The sequence below is a fragment of the Mytilus californianus genome, unplaced genomic scaffold (assembly GCF_021869535.1).
Source record: "Mytilus californianus isolate M0D057914Y unplaced genomic scaffold, xbMytCali1.0.p SCAF_5, whole genome shotgun sequence".
In the NCBI taxonomy this organism is placed as follows: domain Eukaryota; kingdom Metazoa; phylum Mollusca; class Bivalvia; order Mytilida; family Mytilidae; genus Mytilus; species Mytilus californianus.
This window is the reverse complement of record NW_026262701.1, coordinates 23,348,740-23,367,249: the sequence shown is the minus strand read 5'-3', so window position 1 is coordinate 23,367,249 and position 18,510 is coordinate 23,348,740. Positions and strand designations below refer to the sequence as shown.

Here is an 18,510-nt window from a genome sequence, read left to right as displayed (position 1 = left end):
AATCTGAAAATTTCTGTCTGACCGAATGACTTTTTGTCTGACATTTTGTCTGTCGGACAAAGTTTGGTATACACTGTATATGCAGGTTTTATATTGATAACATAGGCAGAACTGCTATACTTAAAGTAGAATGAAAAATACATTCGCATGTGTTGAGAAATAAAATGATCACGACATAATTAGATATAATTCCATCCAAGTATATATTCGTTAGTAAGCGTGCGTAAGATTCAAATCAACGCTTCTCGTCAGTATAACACCTTATCAAAAGAAAAAGGAAAACAATTTAACCTATAACGTTAAAAGATTTTTCAAATTCTTGGAATATGTTAATTTTGAAATATTGCGTCTAGTGTTAGACGATAAATAACATATTCTTAATTCATGTTTTCATTTCAGTGACCTCAAGGTATAATGTCTTTTGACCAATCAAAGATTTCTAATTTTTCTTGTAACAATATGCTTTTCCATGTTTTCTATTACTGGGTTATACACATCAATAGTAACAATGACACAAATGTCAATATCATTACATGAATGTTTAACAAATAATGAAAAAATCGTCATGCAATTGAGGAATATAACGTCAAAGTCCTAAATTAAAAGTTTTATTTAGAAACTTAACAATTTGTATTTGTATGATTTGACATTATGCACGTTTTTCAACATAGCTAAATATATTTAAATATACACAAATTGATCACAGTTAATATCAACAGTTGAAGTATCCACTAGAAAGGTAAAATCTACTAAAAAGTTGCCCTGCGACGTCCACAAAATGTGAACTTTTAAAAACAAGTAATTAAAATATGTTACAGGCTTCCATTCCTTCTTGCTCGAAGGGTAGGCATTTCCTACACCCAACGTGTTGCTCATGTAAGTACAAACCCAGTCTTAAGTCTTATTTGGTAGGTTTCATTCTGTGAAAACAAGATGGGTTAATGGTTAAGACAATTGAAACATATCCATCGTCATCTGTGAAACAAAACAAAAAGAAAACAAAAACAAAAACAAAAAACAAACTCTTGATGGCGTCCCTAAATTTTACGAAGGGACGATTTCAACTTCAACAATTGGAACTCTTGATTTTATAGCTACCTTGTTAGCAACAACCTTCTTTCAAGGAAATTATGATGGGAAATGCAAACTCTCGAATATTGTATATACTGGTAGATTTATATCCATATGTTAATTTGTAAATGTTATCAATTTTCCACAGGATATAACTATGCCCTTGGAAAAAAAGCAGCACAGAGTTCAACATGGCATTCAAAATATGCTGCTTCAAAAGCAGTTGATGGAAAGGAAAACACGTTTACACACACAAAGAATGAAAAAAATGCATATTGGAGTGTTGATTTGGGAAAAACAATCAACGTGAAACAGATCAATATTATAAACAGAAATAATTGCTGTGGTAAGGAGTCAGAAAAATATATTTGTGATAAGATACAAAATAATTTCACGTGAGTTAGATAAGAGTGTTTACTTTTGAACATTTTAAAAGGAACACTATTTTAGACATTTTTATACCCCACGCAACGAGTTGCGGAGGGTATAATGTTTTTGACCTGTCCGTCCGTCCGTCCGCCCGTCAGTCCGTCAGTCCTGTTTCTTGTCATCGCAACTCCTCTCAAACCACACAACAGAATTTCACGAAACCTTTTTAGATAATAAGGACATACTATGTAGTTGTGCATATCGACAGGAAATTACGATTCAATTCTTTTTCTAGGAGTTACGCCCCTTTGAAATTATTTACTTTAATGTACTACTGCAACAGTTTGTCATCGCAATTCCTCTCAAACCACACAACAGAATTTCATGAAACCTTTTCATATAATAAGGACATACTACGTAGATGTGCATATCGACAGGAAATTACGATTCAATTTTTTTCCAGGAGTAACGCCCCTTTGAACTTTTTTGCCCAATATACTACTGCAACCTTTTGTCATCGCAAATCCTCTCAAACCACACAACAGAATTTAATGAAACCTTTTCAGATAATAAGGACATACTACGTAGATGTGCATATCGACAAGAAATTACGATTCAATTTTTTTTCCAGGAGTTACGCACCTTTGAACTTATTTGCCCAATAAACTACTGCATCCTTTTGTCATCACAACTCCTCTCAAACCACACAACAGAATTTCATGAAACTGTGTAGATAATAAGGACATACAGACACTATGTAGATGTGCATATTGACAGGAAATTATGATTCAATATTTTTTTCTGATACAATTTTTTTTTCTTCAATGACAATGTGGGGACGTGGGGTATGTGAGCGCCCTCACTAAGGTTCTTTCCTTTTATATGATAATAGGTAAATCATCAACAATCATCTAAATTGATTTTTAGTACTTTTTATGATCTTCAGAAAAAATCTTTACATTATATCATATAATAATGAAGTGTTGATTCATCGAAAAAGACACCTTTAAACAAATTAAAACAATTTACAGAAACGTTGACTGTCGAAAGAAGTCAAATGCTATAAAGTGATAAGATGCACACAGATTTTGTCAGGATATTAATAATTAAATACAATACTGTCTTGGAAAAACAATCTCCTAACTGAGCCCTTGTTATAACTTTGCTAGGAAAAATAGTCACATTTAATGAGAGTACGATCTATTTTGTTTTTAATGTCACTCTGTCTAATGTCAAGAACAAAGAAACTAAAAAAAGACTAAAATTTGAAAAGCTATTTCATGGGCTAATATATGTGTCAGATCACCAATTTAAAATCCCTATCTATTCAACAAAATTTTGCAATTTTCACAGCTTTCTAAATATGTTACCTTAAATTTAACTTCATAGAAAGCAGGTATATCCTGATTTGAACATGTATCAACTTTCTACATGCCAATGTTTAACCAATGTTTAAAGTCTTGTAATGAAATACTACTGTTTGGAAGTCAAGTACTACTAAAAATAACTCCTGATTTTCTGGAAATCTTAGATATAAATAAGAAGATGTGTGTATACTATGGAGCGCATAAATCCTCAATTTTTAATGCAAACTCATGGACAAGTAATCTTTTTCTCAAAATGGTCTACATATATTTTTCTTTCACTAAATGTTTCATTTCTGCAAATTTGTTGATTAGTTTAAGTAAACAATGACATTATACGCACTATTTTTTGTCAGGGAAGGGCTACTTTTACATAAGTTTCAAATTGAAGTGAATGTATTGGTGGTCTTGACACCTATATGGAATAACAACCTTTCTTAGATATGGGGTCATATATTTTAAATGAATGAGGAGGACGATAAATGTTGATTTTCAGGTCATTTGATCGACAATGAAGGTCATTCTTGCAAAGAATTGATTTCCATAACCCGATATTACTGTCTTAAATGATATTTAATATGGAGGAGAGGGGTATTAGAGCTAGCTCACTAACATTTCTCTAAAATGTTATTTGTACGCGTCCTAAATACGCCTGAAATATTCTTCACCGGATGTTAAATAACCAACTTTAAATCAACCAATGAACAGTCATAATAAGGCTTCTCTGAAAGTTCTTGACTTTTCAGTTGTTTCATAAAAAGAAACATGGATAGAGAACTGCAAAAAAATCGTATTTTTCATTTGTGAAAGTACTCCCTTCTGCTAAGGGAGAGGCATATTTGGTTCTTAAATTCCATGTTATTCATTTCCGCAATTCAATTATAAATTTGATGAGAGAAAAAAATGTAAAATCTCTCATGAATTGAAATTTTACAAGTTCTGATATTTAACAACAACAATGATGTCATACATGACGACACAAATGAGCAATCGTACGATGAAACTCATAGTTTTGACTAAATTTTGGAAAATGTTTGCAGATTTTGCATGAACCACCGTAATTATCTGTTAGGATGTGTGTCTTGTCAATTTCCATATTTTTATGACCAATTCATTTTTTGTGGACGTGTGTGGTCAGTGTTTTTCAACAGGAAATAGACCTTAAATGGGAATTAAACGGGGGAAAAGATTAAGATTTGATATCACAGTCTAATTTAAAGGTAAGTTTAGCCCTTTCGTTGCCCTTCCGCTTTAAAGAAGTCATGAAAAGTTTTATTTCTTTTGGTCAAAAACAGACATTAACCGCACTATTGCTTTTGTTAAATAGAGCAAAAGACTTTATTCTAATGGGATTGTTCTTCTTGATAAAGACTTTTATTTTTTTTTAAATTGTAAAATTGTCTGCTTTGTTTTCAGCCTTCATAATGAATAATGTACCTGTACAATCAAGAATCTTATTTATTTTTTAAATAAAGAAAAGGAAAAATCAACTAAATCATAACCTGGTAATTGAATACAGCTTTTTAGAATCTGGAATTAATCTTTCTGGTGATGACCAATGAGACAAATACACTTTGGGAAAAATTAAAAAAAAAATTGGTTTTGAAGTAAAATGTGTTCGATACTGAAATGTGTTTCATTACAAGGAGTGTACTAGCTATATTGAATACAATCGGTGATATGATGATTGGCACAGACAGATTGAAGTCTTAGAATTCCATTTTTGAACAATTGATATAGACTCTTGATATTGATAACTTTTCAGGTAATCGGCTGAAGAATATAGCGGTTACAGTTGGACAAAATCGTCATCAGATGAAACTTTGTAGTAATTTCAAAGGACCTGGTAAGACTGGACAAGTAATAATGTTAACATGCAAGAGCCCAATCTCAGGCCGCCATGTGAAACTTTTGAGAAGCGGTAAAGGTTATCTCAGTTTAGCAGAAGTTCAAGTGATAGGCCATACAGGTAAACATTTAGATATTTTTTTAAACTAGCTTCTTTCTGGTTGTATGTTTGTACTGAATTTCGTTTCTATTGAAAAACTGTCAGTTAAACAAAAAACAGAAAATCCTATAACTTTACTGTTGAATTTTTTTATAAAAAAAAATACGTCTGTAGATTATAAGCTAAATATTGATCTTTGCATCGTTGAATAGTTTAATGTATAAACAATATCAATGAGCAGATGTGGTATGATTGTCAAAGAACCAATTTTTCCGCGACAGACCAAAGGACATACAGATGGGTAAAGTCCTTACCTGATCATCTAGTTAACTTGATGACCAGACTTTATGACTGGTGGAAGTTAACTTGGGACAGGAAAAAACAGACATTTAGCGGTTACAGGATTTATGACTGCTCCGATCGGTTCTAGGACAGAATTCATGTTAACTTAAAAAGAAGACTTGATCTGGACTGCTCTGTCGAACCAGACCTGTTCTTATAAAAGTTAACTTTGGTCTGGTCTGCTCCAAGATAAAGTTAACATGATATAAAGTTAACTAGTAAACAGGACTGCTTTGATTGATGAATATCATTAAAGTATCATCACACTCATGTATCAACAAATTTAGTAAAAGAAATATATCCATAGGACCGATCAAAAAGCAGACCTGACCCATAACTGGTCTGTCAAATAGCAGACTTGTCCACAGGATAGGTTAACAGATCTGATCTGGTCATGTTGTCCTGTCCACGGGTCTGGTCAAACTGAACTGTCCGCAGGTCTGCTCTGGTCTGCAGCAGTCCCAAAAATGTAGACGTAGGTCTGTTGTGGTAAGGATAACGTTAAATTGAAGGTCTGCTAAAATTTTCTAAAGTTAACTCAAGTCATAAGGACTGCTCTAAGTTATCTTTTGAAAAGGTTAGGACTGCACCCATCTGTAGGAGTTAACAACTCCGAGTCTCCGTACGGCCTTCAACAATGATAAAAACCAATACCGCATAATAAGCTATAATCGGCCCTGAAATGTCAAAGGTATAAAAATTTAAACGACAAAACTAATTGCCTCATGTATGTACAAAACAATGCAAGAAAAACAAATATGATATATGGCAACAAACGACAACCAATGAATTACAGGGTCCTGGCTTGGGACAGGGACAAACAGTATGTTGCGGGGTTAAACACATGTCTATTGGCTCCAAACCGTTCCTCTAACCGGGAACAGTGGTGTAACAACACGAAATAACAACAAACTATAAAAATCAGTTGAAAAGGACTTAAAGTCATCAGATCGATGCAAAGAACAAAAAACAAAAAAAAAACAAAAACACAAAATACAAAATACAAACCTGCAAATACTTAAAGTCACTGAAACTAGTTCCAAGCCCATATCAACTAATGAAAAATTATGTTTCTAATACTAAAATATCAATCAGTTAACATCCAACTGCTAATGTATATGGTTTTAAGACGTCATTTACAGTAAAAGAAAAACACGACCTCGTGCAATGCCTAAATATAGTGTAGAATGTCAATGGAGAAAAGGGCAGAAACACAAATACACCGAAACCTCTAAATATATAAACCCAAACGAAAACCTAAACTACCTAACTCCGTATCTAGATCTTAAACGAAAGACAACAGACCTCTTTTTCGAGAAGTGATTCCTATGTGTCTTAGGATCAAGCCTAAACTCCTATTCAATTATTTATAGTGAATGTTAAGGGTCTTCTTGAGACTGATATCACAGATATATACCAAACAATTCAGAAGTTGCAAATACTTTATTTTGATATTATATATATTATAACCACACATAACAGTAGCAAATATTTGAGATCAAAATTACACAATGTAGTCAAGCTCAAGACCAATAAAAAGAACTTGCAAATTTATCAATACTAAGTACACTTTTGGTGAATTTCTAGACAGTTGCCTAGGGTATCTTTTAAGAGATTGATTCAAGTACTACATAAATACTCATAAAGAGTAAAACAATATCTGCTATGATGTTCTCTCGTTTGTTGAGAATACGAGCAGATATGGGACAAAATATTAGATACTCATTGATCAAAAGTACATCGGACCTCACGGGACAAAATATTAGATATTCATGTATTAAAATGCCTCTTACCTCACACTAAGTATAGTGTGACTTAATTTAATAAATTATGATGTTCTATGAAATGAAGGGGAAAATTTTGTTAAGACAGTGTAATAGCTTCCACTGGCTAAAAACTAGTGTCTAAAATTGTCCAAACTTGATTATTACAATATTTCGTTAACTGGTAGTTCAATGATTCAGTGAAAACTTTGATATAAGTTTAAGTAGAGACTTTGTATTAGTTTCCTCTGACTAAAAACGTATGTCTCATCATTTTCCAAACTTGACCTATACAATAAAATGTGAAATTCAGTAAAGATAATAATATCAAGTAAAATTCTATATACAATCCTTTTTTGAACCTGTGTTTAAGCTTCCTTTGACTAAAAACGATTGTCTCAAACTGTGACCAAAATATATTGACAATTAATTATCTGTTCATTATTGTTTACTAACAAATGTTCCTTTTTCTAAACTATCAAAGGTTTATTATCTTACTAACAAGTATTATATCTTTGACTAACAATTACTTGTATATGTTGCTCTAATTCCAATTGATTGACTAATAAAGTTGTGGTTTTTTTAACAAGAATCTATGGACATTTGTACTAGTTTCCTTCGCTAGTAATGTGCATTTTCATGTGTCTCACTGTCTGAAAACCCCACTTAAAACGCTCAATTTTTGAAAAAAACCTTTGCTTTAAAATTTACTAGATTCCTTTACCAGTAACATAAATAAAATACATTTCTAAATTTAGTTTGATTATTGGGGTTAAATTGGCTTTAAATTGTTCAATTACATGAAAACAAATAATCGGCCTCGGCACAGTGATTCGTCAAAAAGTATTAACAATGTACTCAATTTCTAAACAGGAAAAATATTTGTAACGTAATCTCTATGGTTTATGCTTTTCTAGATAGACGTAAACCATCATTATCAAAAATTGTATTTCCATAATATTGCTAGTTTCCTCAAGTGTCTTCAAAATGTGGGTAGAATTTGCGTAAATCGTTTTTAAACAATTATGTATTCTTTAAATGTTCCTAGTTTTGAACGTCTTTGGCAGAATGACGTCAAACTCGCGTTTTGGGGTTTTAATAATTGTTACTTAAAATTTGTGCAGTTTTTTGGCAGTTTTCGTGCAATTTTCAACCGCGCAATTGCAAGTTATTCCAATAAACCAATGGAAATCATTAACGATTTGTCCCTCTTTGGCCGCTATGAAATGTTTATTTTTATAAAATAATTGTACAAAATGACGCTCAAATAACTTCATATTTGTTGAAATGTTCGTTCCGTTATGTAGAATATAATTATCAAAATTATTTACGATAAGCTAAAAATAATCGTGACGTTCCGTAAATGTTCGACCAACCAAAACACTTTAGTACCGTTATGAATATGGCGCTGAACTAAGGAAGGTGCTTGCCAGTCAACGAATTCATCGACAAATATGTAGTCGAACAAAATGTTCTGACCTAAAACTTGTAACTCCCTATACCAATATGACTTGAGAAAGCTTTACAAATAAGTAAGTTCGTAAAAAATGTACATACGAGTGAAAAACATCACTCGTTCAATGAAAGTAATAATTACGGGGGTCGTCTCATAACAGCAAATAACAGTTGCAATTTCAATATTTCCAAAAGTAAATGCTACAACATAATAAAAATGACTGGTATTATGGTATTATGATAATTAATCACCCAGTTCATTTATAAGATTTTAGTTTGGGTCAACTAAATTTATACGATGTATTTGGTTTACAGTTTGATTTAGAAGAAATACCGACATAGCTTGATAATACAATTAATCATCTAATTACTACCACAATTTTATAATAATAAGTATTGTTATTTTCATTGTTATTAATACATGTTATATCAGTATTACAAACCTAATCTTGAACTCTATCCCATTTTTTGGAAATTTATAGAAATTCAAATGTGACGTCACATTGTGCGTCGATTTCTTCGGTTAAGATATAATACGTTGTTCGGCTGTGCCTTTTTTATGTGCTGATTTAGGTTGTTTTATGTATTCGTTTTTATTCTGTAGTTAGTCAACACATCGGTGTTAACATGTATATCTATTATGTAGTCATTTTTATTTTACTGTTTGTAAAAGTATGAATTATTCTAAATACTAAGGAATTTCTTTTCCCAGGCATATAACCTTAGCCGTATTTGGCACAAGTTTTTGAAACTTTTGGTCCTCAATGCTCTTCAACTTTTTACTTGTTTTGGCTTTCGAACTTTTTTGATCTGAGCGTCACTGATGGGTCTTATGCAGACAAAACGTGCGTCTGGCGTATTAAATTATAAGTCTGGTACCTTTTGATAGCTATTATTTTTGTGTGTCTCTGTCCTGTATGTTCTCCCATTGATTTGTATTGTAGTCCTGTCATGTAATCTTGTCATTTTAATGTTATATTTAACATTGCCATAAAAGCGGGAGGTTTGGCTAGCCACAAAACCAGGTTCAATCCATCATTTTTTCTTATAATGTCCTGTACCAAGTCAGGAAAATGGCCATTGTTATATTATAATTCGTTTCTGTGTGTGTTGCATTTTAGTGTTGAGTTTCTGTTGTGTCGTTGTTCTCCTCTTACATTTCATGTGTTTCCCTCAGTTTAAGTTTGTAACCCGGATTTGTTTTTTTCTCAATCGATTTATGAATTTCGAATAGAAGTATACTACTGTTGCCTTTATTTCAGTCATATGATGTTGAATAAAAATCATAAAAATAATCATGAACAGGCATGCACTGATTCCATCTTTATCTCAGTGAAATTTAGGACTTAATGGCATACAAATATAACTTTTTAGAATAGGAAGACATAGTTATAGTTAAATACAATTAACAACAAATCTGTACCCGTCACAATAGGTATCGACAGATTGTAAGACCGTGAGTGTACATATGTGTATAGCAATAATTTGTTGTTTGATGTTTATCTAAATCAATATTTATACAAAATAAAACAATATTCAAAGATCTAATTACAGTGTTGTATCGCCAACTTAACCTTTTAAAACAAGTTGATTTAAAGGATCGATAAGTTTACTCGTACCGTATCTAAATTTACTGGCTCGGTAAACAACATAATCGTAAAATTTAGGATTTGCTATCCCGTTTGTAATAAGTTGTCTATAAGTACAGACAAACTTCCAAACCAAATCTTTGTATATATGAAAGAATCCTGACCAGTAAATGCTTTTAGTCACTTGAGCTTTTGAAATTAACAGCAGGATACGCCAAAATTTTTTACTTTAACAAGAATTCCAATTTGTTGGTCCACAGAATTTAAAAAAAAATCGATATACGATTCTAAAATGAACATCAATGCATTGGTGAAAATAAAGTCCTTAGCAACCGTGCTAGTTTTCAATCTATATCCTGTGGAAGTTTGATTTTTAGCGGAAAAAATAAAAATACTCGGCGACTTTATTGATGTCTACCGTAACGTCACCACATCTTCTACTCTAGAACGCTATTATACCGTACAGTGTCTTAACAAAATCGTGAGTGTGTATAACCAATTTTTCTAATTTTTGAAAAATTTAAAGCGTAATCAATTTTTAAGGAAATAAACTAAGAATTTTTTAGAATATTTCTGCTGCCAAAAAATCTGCTAATTGGCAAAATAAATATAATGCAAGAGAAAGAAAGTAACTGTAAAAACTTTAACACTTTTCTTAATTAGACAGGGTTCCACATCTTTTTGAAATGCTTGCATTTTCCTTATTTCTATAAACCAAATATCGAGTTTGAAATTGTCCCGGTTAACACAGCGTTGACAGAATGATTCTATACATATTTAAATAACCAGTTATAATATTGGGATCGCGTATACACGTCTTTTTTAAAATCTTATTTCTGCATGTTTGTATTTAAAAAAAGTAAATATAATTTTCTGCATTTTTTCATCCTCACCAATTTCCTGTCTCGATCGCTTTCCCTTTTCTTTAACTACACCACAAAGAATGATATGATGTTTGCTGGAGTTTCTGTAACAAAGGAAATAATTTCTTGTACCATTATTTGTTAAATATCCACATGGACGACTCCAAAAAATAAGAAAACTGCATAGATCTGCAAATTGGCTTGAGAATTTTTATGACTGTAAATAGGTCAAAAAAAGAACCCGCTAATGAATTTCAGCAAATAAAACAGATCGGAGGTTTTGATATAACTTCCCGTAGCACAGATCATTCCCAGTGTTATGCCTTAGCATTGTGTATATTGTAATGTTATAGCATTGTGTAAAGTGTAATGCTAAAGATATGCTATAAATGAACTGGTGTAATGCTATAAATGTACTGATGTAATGCTATAAGAATGTACCAAGGGCGATGTTATGAGAATGTATTCATCCAGTATGATGTTAAAAAAAATGTACAGTTAACTCTCGTTGTCTCGAACTCGGTTGACTCGAAATTTCGGATGAGTCGAAGTTTTCTCGTGGTCCCGAACTTTGTTCCATATAAATGTATGTATTTCGACTCCTGATGAGTCGAAATTGGATGAGTCGAAATTTCGGTTGACTCGAACTAAATTTATGGTTCCAAGGTTAACAAAACCATTCAAAATTCATTATTTATCTCGAACCAAAACACATATGTCAAAACATAACCTCGGGGATTTAAATGGATAGAAGAGTTAATCTGACAATACACGCGTAATTAAATTTCCAGTCACTGACCACTGTATTGATTTATGACATGCTTTTTCCACGAGTGTTTACCTAAGATTATCTTTAATCACCATGATAAGTAATTAGTGATACATTGTTATAGTTTATGAAAAATTATTTAAAATGTTTTAAAAACAATTAATCGTAATCATACACTAATGAGCTTGGCTGTGTATAAAGTAGGGATTAAGACTTCCGTTGGTGATGAATCCAAAACTACTCAATCGGCGTCTTTATTTTTTTTTTTTGTATTTTCTCTTGCAGAAAAATATTTTAATGAAAGAAAATTAAAAGAATCTTAATTTTCTAAAATCTCTTGTATACGAGAATGAATAATTTTGTCAACTTTAAATAACGCTAAGATCGATTGGAAATTACTATCTCGGCTAAAAGTCACAGGGACAAATTGTTACTGTACAACGAAATAAATAAGAGACATAAAATGTTATTATAATAATAAAAGACCATAACATAAAAAAACATCGATCTGAGATCAGAATATCGATCCCCTTCCCATCCGGATTTATTTTAGCCTTACCAAGCTAAGCAAAAGTTATGTCCCTTGGACTGTCAAACTTCCGGTTTTCGTTTGAGTCGAACTACGGGTATCTCGAAATATTTCTCTGGTCCGGCTGACTTCGAGATAACGAGAGTTGACTGAATTTCAAATAAAACAGATCGGAGTTTTTGATATAACTTCCCGTAGCACAGATCATTCCCAGTGTTATACCTTAGCATTGTGTATATTGTAATGTTATAGCATTGTGTAAAGTGTAATGCTAAAGATATGCTATAAATGTACTGGTGTAATGCTATAAATGTACTGATGTAATGCTATAAGAATGTACCAAGGGCGATGTTATGAGAATGTATTCATCCAGTATGATGTTAAAAAAAATGTATATACATTGTGTAATTTTATTAGAATGTACTTAGTTTAATGCAAGGAGATTGTTCAGTTTACCTAGTGTAGTGCCATACGAATTGTGCCTGTATATAATGCAAATGAATTGCTTTTTTGTTAATATAAGGTGAAAATGAGTAGATGTGCTATGATTGCAAATGAGACAACTATCTGCCACAGTTTAAGGTAGATCGGGTGTCATTTTGTGAGCCTCCGTTCAGTTCATGTTGCAAAAATACTTTTTTGTTTTAAAAATATTTTGCCAAGTATCATTCAATATACAACAAATACATAAAACTTGAAATTTAAAGATTGAACTATCAAAAATTAAGTGTCGTAAAGTACATTTAAAACTTTTGGGGATTTCTTCAAGAAAATAAGGCCCGTGACCCCTTATTTTTATTTAATATTCCAGAAGTATTAATAAAAAGTAATTCTCTCATCGAATTTTAGCCAATTCCCTCGTTTAATGTTTCCTCGATTACGAAAAAATTAAGTTTCCCTTATATAAACAATATAAAATAACAAAAAGTACGTTAATTTCAATGTTTTATTTCGAAAAAACAAGGTCCGTGATCCCCAGTTTTTATATTGAAATTTGAAATTACATTGACCAAGAAGTCTTTTACAGAAATCTAAAACAAATCTATCGTCGAACATTTAGACATTCCAGCTACCTTAAATAAAGTGGACGTAAGCAATCATTATAGGTAACCATACAGCCTTCAACAGTGAGAAAAATCCATACCGTATAGTCGGATCTAAAAGTCCCCAACGTTGTATACATTATTTTCTTCACCCCCTCCACCTTCTTCTCCTACCATATACTCTATTGCTTCATAAACTTCACTTGACAATTGGGAATGGTATTCACTACATTTGAATGATACAGAAATAAAAAAGGTTCGATATCAAAATGTTTCAAAATACACAAAAAGACAGATCTAGCAACAAAGAAGACTTTAATGCATATCAATTAAGAAAAAAATACCTTTATTTTGATACGTTCATCAACGAAAAAGAACATTAAGAAACCTATAACGTTAAAAGTTTTTACAATTTACCTTGGAATATGTGATATTTGAAATATTGCGTCCAGTATTTGGACGATAACTAACATATTCTTATTTCATGTTTTCATTTCAGTGAAAACGACTATATTGTACATGCGTTAAAAAATTGAAATGAGCAAAAAAAAAAAATAAATAGAAAATACATAAAAGTTTTGTTCCATTGTCAAGATACTTTTGTAATATTTTTTTAATATAAAAATGTGTAACATTACAGATTCATTGTTGAGCAAATTTATTTATATTTGTATAGATTATTTTTATAATCGAATGATTCGATTTTTTATTCCAGGGGAAAATATAAAACCTAAACCAGAAGGTAAGATATATGTAGTTTATCAAAACAAATGTTTTTCAAAAGGCCAGCTAACGTGTAGAGCGTTATGAACGAATAATCATTTGTTTAGTTTTTAAAAGAAATTACAGAGTAAAAAAATGTTCCATATCATATGTTTTAAAATACATAAGCAGACAGAAGTAGCAACAAAGAAGACTTTAATGCATATCGATTAAAAAAAAAAATTTACCAAATGCCTTGTTTTATTACAAGTACATTTAATTTATTCAGTTTCAAGAATAAGGGGAATGCTCTTGTAGAAATGCATTTTTGATACGTTCATCAACGAAAAAGAACATTAAGAAACTTTTTTCAATTCACCTTGGAATATGTTATGCTTGAAATATTGCGTCCAGTATTTGGACGATAAATAACATATTCTAAGTTCATGTTTTCATATCAGTGACTCATGTAAAATCTGAAAAACCACAAGGTATGGTATCTTTTGATCAATCATAGATTTCTAAGTTTTCTTGTTACAATGTGCTTTTTCCATGTTTTATGTAACTTGGTTATTCAAATGAAGAGTAACAACGAAAAAAATGTCAACATAATTACATGTTTATTATAAACCTAAATGAAAAAATCGTTATGCAATTGATGAATATAGCGTCACAGTACCCAAATTGCACCGAGTACACAAATTGCACACATTTAGCTAAAAAAGCAGCTGGAATCTTCCAAGTTTTCTTAGAGACTGAACAATTTGTATTTTAATGATTTGACATTATGCACGTCTTTCAACAAAGCTTAATATATCTAAATATACACAAAATGTTCACAGTATATATCAACAGATGAAGTTTCCAATGTAAAAAGTAACATCTGCGGAATCGACGTTAACAAAAAATCGATGTTTAAAAATGAGCAATTAAAATATTTTACAGGCATCCATTTCTTAAAAAATCAATAGTAAGGATGGACTATGTGTCACATTGTTCTAAATACTTGGAAAACAAAACACCAGTTTTTCGATTTTTACGGTTGTGGATTTAAGCATTGATTGAGTACTCCTCATTACAGAATCATGGAGGTGGGTCAACCCAATTTTTCTATGATTCAATATAGATTCAAAATTAAATTAATATCCTAATTATCATGTTGCCAATATTCTTATTGTTTTTTAAACCAATATCTGTTTTGGATTTAGATATTTTTTTTTTTTGGCAATCGGATCTTTCCGAATTATATACCAAATTTTGTTATTACCGTGTTAAGATATTCAAGATATTTCTGCCACTTGTTTTCTAATATTTGGTTTCTTTCGAAGTTGCTGTCTGCATCTCTGCTAACTTAGCCTAACTGTTTTGTTTTGTGCTATTATACTAGCAACAGATCGTTGGCGTTTCAATGGGCAGAGTTGCCTCCCTGGAAATATCTGATATTGCTATATTTAACCATAATTATAGACATGAAACAGAGAAATGCCCTTCGAAAATAATATTAAATTCCACTAAAGAATGAGAATGGATGGATTTAATATATTTAATGAAGAAGGTGAACAAAGTGAACAACTATTTGAAATAGTACATTGTTTTCATTCCTTCTGAAGCTACGAGAATTCTTAGAAACAATAGCAACATGTACTTATAAGATAAACGTATAAATACGGTCTAAAGTGTAAATGTCTTGCGGATTTCTCCCTAACAAAACAGTTAGGCTAAGTTAGCAGAGATGCAGACAGCAACTTCGAAGGAAACCAAATATTAGAAAACAAGTGGCAGAAATATATTGAATATCTTAACATGGTAATAACAAAATTTGGTATATAATTCGGAAAGATCCGATTGCCAAAAAAAAAAACTAAATAAAAAAAAAAAAAAAAAAAAATCTAAATCCAAACCAGATATTGATTTAAAAAATAATAAGAATATTGGCAACATGATAATTAATCATTAAGCCGAAGACATTGATTCACAATACCCCACCACGGGAGGCTTTAGTATACAATCATTATACTGTGAAACAGATGTAAAAAGACGTGATGCCGGTTTATTTCAAGAGATCACGTACAAGGGAAAACAGAATGGTTCCTGTTATATTCATGCATAGACCCGACATGGTATCTACACACACCTCTTCAATTGTTAAACATGGAGACATTTGTATATAATCAAATAGGTGTTAAAACATACACGACAGTCTAGTGTGAATTCAACAGTATAGCACTGATAACTACTATCTCTATTAGATCTCGTGTAGATTTATGATAGATTAGATTACGAGAATAAAGACAATAAGTCTTTTCATTATATATATGAATAATTAACCAAAAGTGCTGATCTACTTGGTCAGTTTCTTGAGTCTGTAAAAAGACTAGCTACAACGTAGACCTATATGCACGTGTAGTTAATAAATTAAATAAAAAAACTGTAATGAAACAGACACACATCTATCTATGATACTAGATACGAAATAAATAGCTAAAGGTCGGCCTCTGATGAGGGTTTACCTTGGAATACTCCCGAAAGAACCCGAAACATTGCATATTAAATTCTAAAGAATTAAGCAATAAAAAGTACGTAGTGTCAGGTCAGAAATAATGAAACCATACCATGAATAAGTGGGTTTATGGTCTTTTTATAAAACATCTTTTCGGTAGGTCTAATTCTGTGAAAAGAAGATGGGATAATGGTTACGACAATCGAAACATATCCGTCGTCATCTGTGAAACAAATATTCAATGACGATCAACCAACTCTTCAGTGACATATCAACTTCAACAATTAGAACTCTTGATTGTATAGCTAACTTGTAAGCAACAACCCTCTATCAAGGAAATTATGATGGGAAATGCTAGCTCTCGAATATTGTATCTACTGGAGATTTATATCCATATATTAATATGTAAATGTTTCTCAATTTTCCAACAGGATATAACTATGCCCTTGGAAAAAAAGCAGCACAGAGTTCAACATGGCATTCAAAATATGCTGCTTCAAAAGCAGTTGATGGAAAGGAAAGCACGTTTTCACACACAAAGAACGAAAACAATGCATATTGGAGTGTTGATTTGGGAAAAACAGTCAATGTGAAACAGATCAATATTATTAACAGAAAAAATTGCTGTGGTAAGGAGTCAGAAAAATATATATTTTTGATAAGATTCAAAATAATTTCACGTGAGTTAGGTAAGAGTGTTTACTTTTGAACTTTTTAGAAGCAACACTATTTTAGACAGTTTTTTATATGACAATAGGTAAATCATCAAACTATAATCTAAATTGATGTTTAGTACTATTTATGATCTTCAGAAAAAATCTTAACATTATATCATATAATAATGAAGTGTTGATTTATCGAAAATGACACCTTCAAACAAATTAAAACCATTTACAGAAACGTTGACTGTCGAAAGAAGTCAAATGCTATAAAGTGATAAGATGCACACAGATTTTGTCAGGATATTAATAATTAAATACAATACTGTCTTGGAATAACAATTTCCTAACTGAGTTCTTGTAATAACTTTGCTAGGAAACATAGTCACATTTAATGAGAATACGATCTATTTTGTTTTTGATGTCACTCTGTCTAATGTCAAGAACAAAGAAGTTTCATGGTCTAATATAGGTGTCAGACCACCAATTGAAAATCCCTATTTATTCAACCAAATTTTGCAATTTTCACAGCTTTCTAAATATGTTACCTTAAATTTGACTTCATAGAAAGCAGGTATATCCTGAACTGTACATGTATCAACTTTCTACATGCCAATGTTTAACCAATGTTTACAGTCTTATTATGAAATACTACTGTTTGGAAGTCAAGAACTACTAAAAAAAACTCCTGGTTTTCTGGAAATCTTAAATATAAATAAGAAGATGTGTGTATACTATGGAGCGCATTAATCCTCAATTTTTAATGCAAACTCATGGACAAGTAAATTTTTGCTCAAAATGGTCTACATATATTTTTCTTTCAATGAATGTTTCATTTCTGCAAGTTTGTTGATTAGTTTAAGAAAACAATGACAATATAAGCACTTTTTTTGTCAGGGAAGGGTTACTTTTACATATGTTTCAAATTGAAGTGAATGTATTGGTGGTCTTGACACCTATATGGAATAACAACCTTTCTTCGATATGGGGTCATTTATTTTAAGTGAATGAAGAGGACGATACATGTTGATTTTCGGGTCATTTGATCGACAATGAAGGTCATTCTTGCTAAGAATTGATTTCCATAAGACGATATTACTGTCTTAAATGATATTTAATATGGAGGAGAGGGGTATTAGAGCTAGCTCACTAACATTTCTCTAAAATGTTATTTGTACGCGTCCTAAATACGCCTGAAATATTCTCCACCGGATGTTAAATAACTAACCATAAATCAACCAATGAACAGTCATAATAAGGCTTCTCTGAAAGTTGTTGAATTTTCAGTTGTTTCATAAAAAGAAACATGGAAAGCAAACTGCAAAAAAATCGTATTTTTCACCTGTGAAAATACACGCTTCTGCTAAGGGAGAGGCATATTTGGTTCTTAAATTCCATGTTATTGATTTCAGCAATTCAAGTATAAATTTGATGAGAGAAAAAAATGTTAAATCTCTCATGAATGAAAATTTTACAAGTTCTGACATTTTACAACAGCAATGATGTCATATATGACGACACAAATGAGCAATCGTACTATGAAA

General features: G+C 31.4%; 1 protein-coding gene and 1 long non-coding RNA gene across 7 annotated transcripts in view; one reads left to right on the top strand and one right to left on the bottom strand.

Annotated features, from left to right (window-relative positions):
* The window catches only part of LOC127703040 (uncharacterized), a 925,706-nt gene that overhangs the window by 214,709 nt on the left and 692,487 nt on the right, over positions 1-18,510 (top strand). For all 6 annotated transcript variants that reach the window (XM_052207424.1, XM_052207422.1, XM_052207423.1 and 3 more), the window contains 2 exons: positions 1,220-1,417; positions 4,570-4,773. In XM_052207424.1, coding sequence (XP_052063384.1) covers positions 1,220-1,417; positions 4,570-4,773 — 402 coding nt within the window. The remainder of the gene's footprint in view (positions 1-1,219; positions 1,418-4,569; positions 4,774-18,510) is intronic.
* LOC127703059 (uncharacterized) overlaps positions 1-18,510 on the bottom strand; it is a 163,115-nt gene that overhangs the window by 137,059 nt on the left and 7,546 nt on the right. The gene's annotated exons all lie outside the window — the stretch shown is intronic.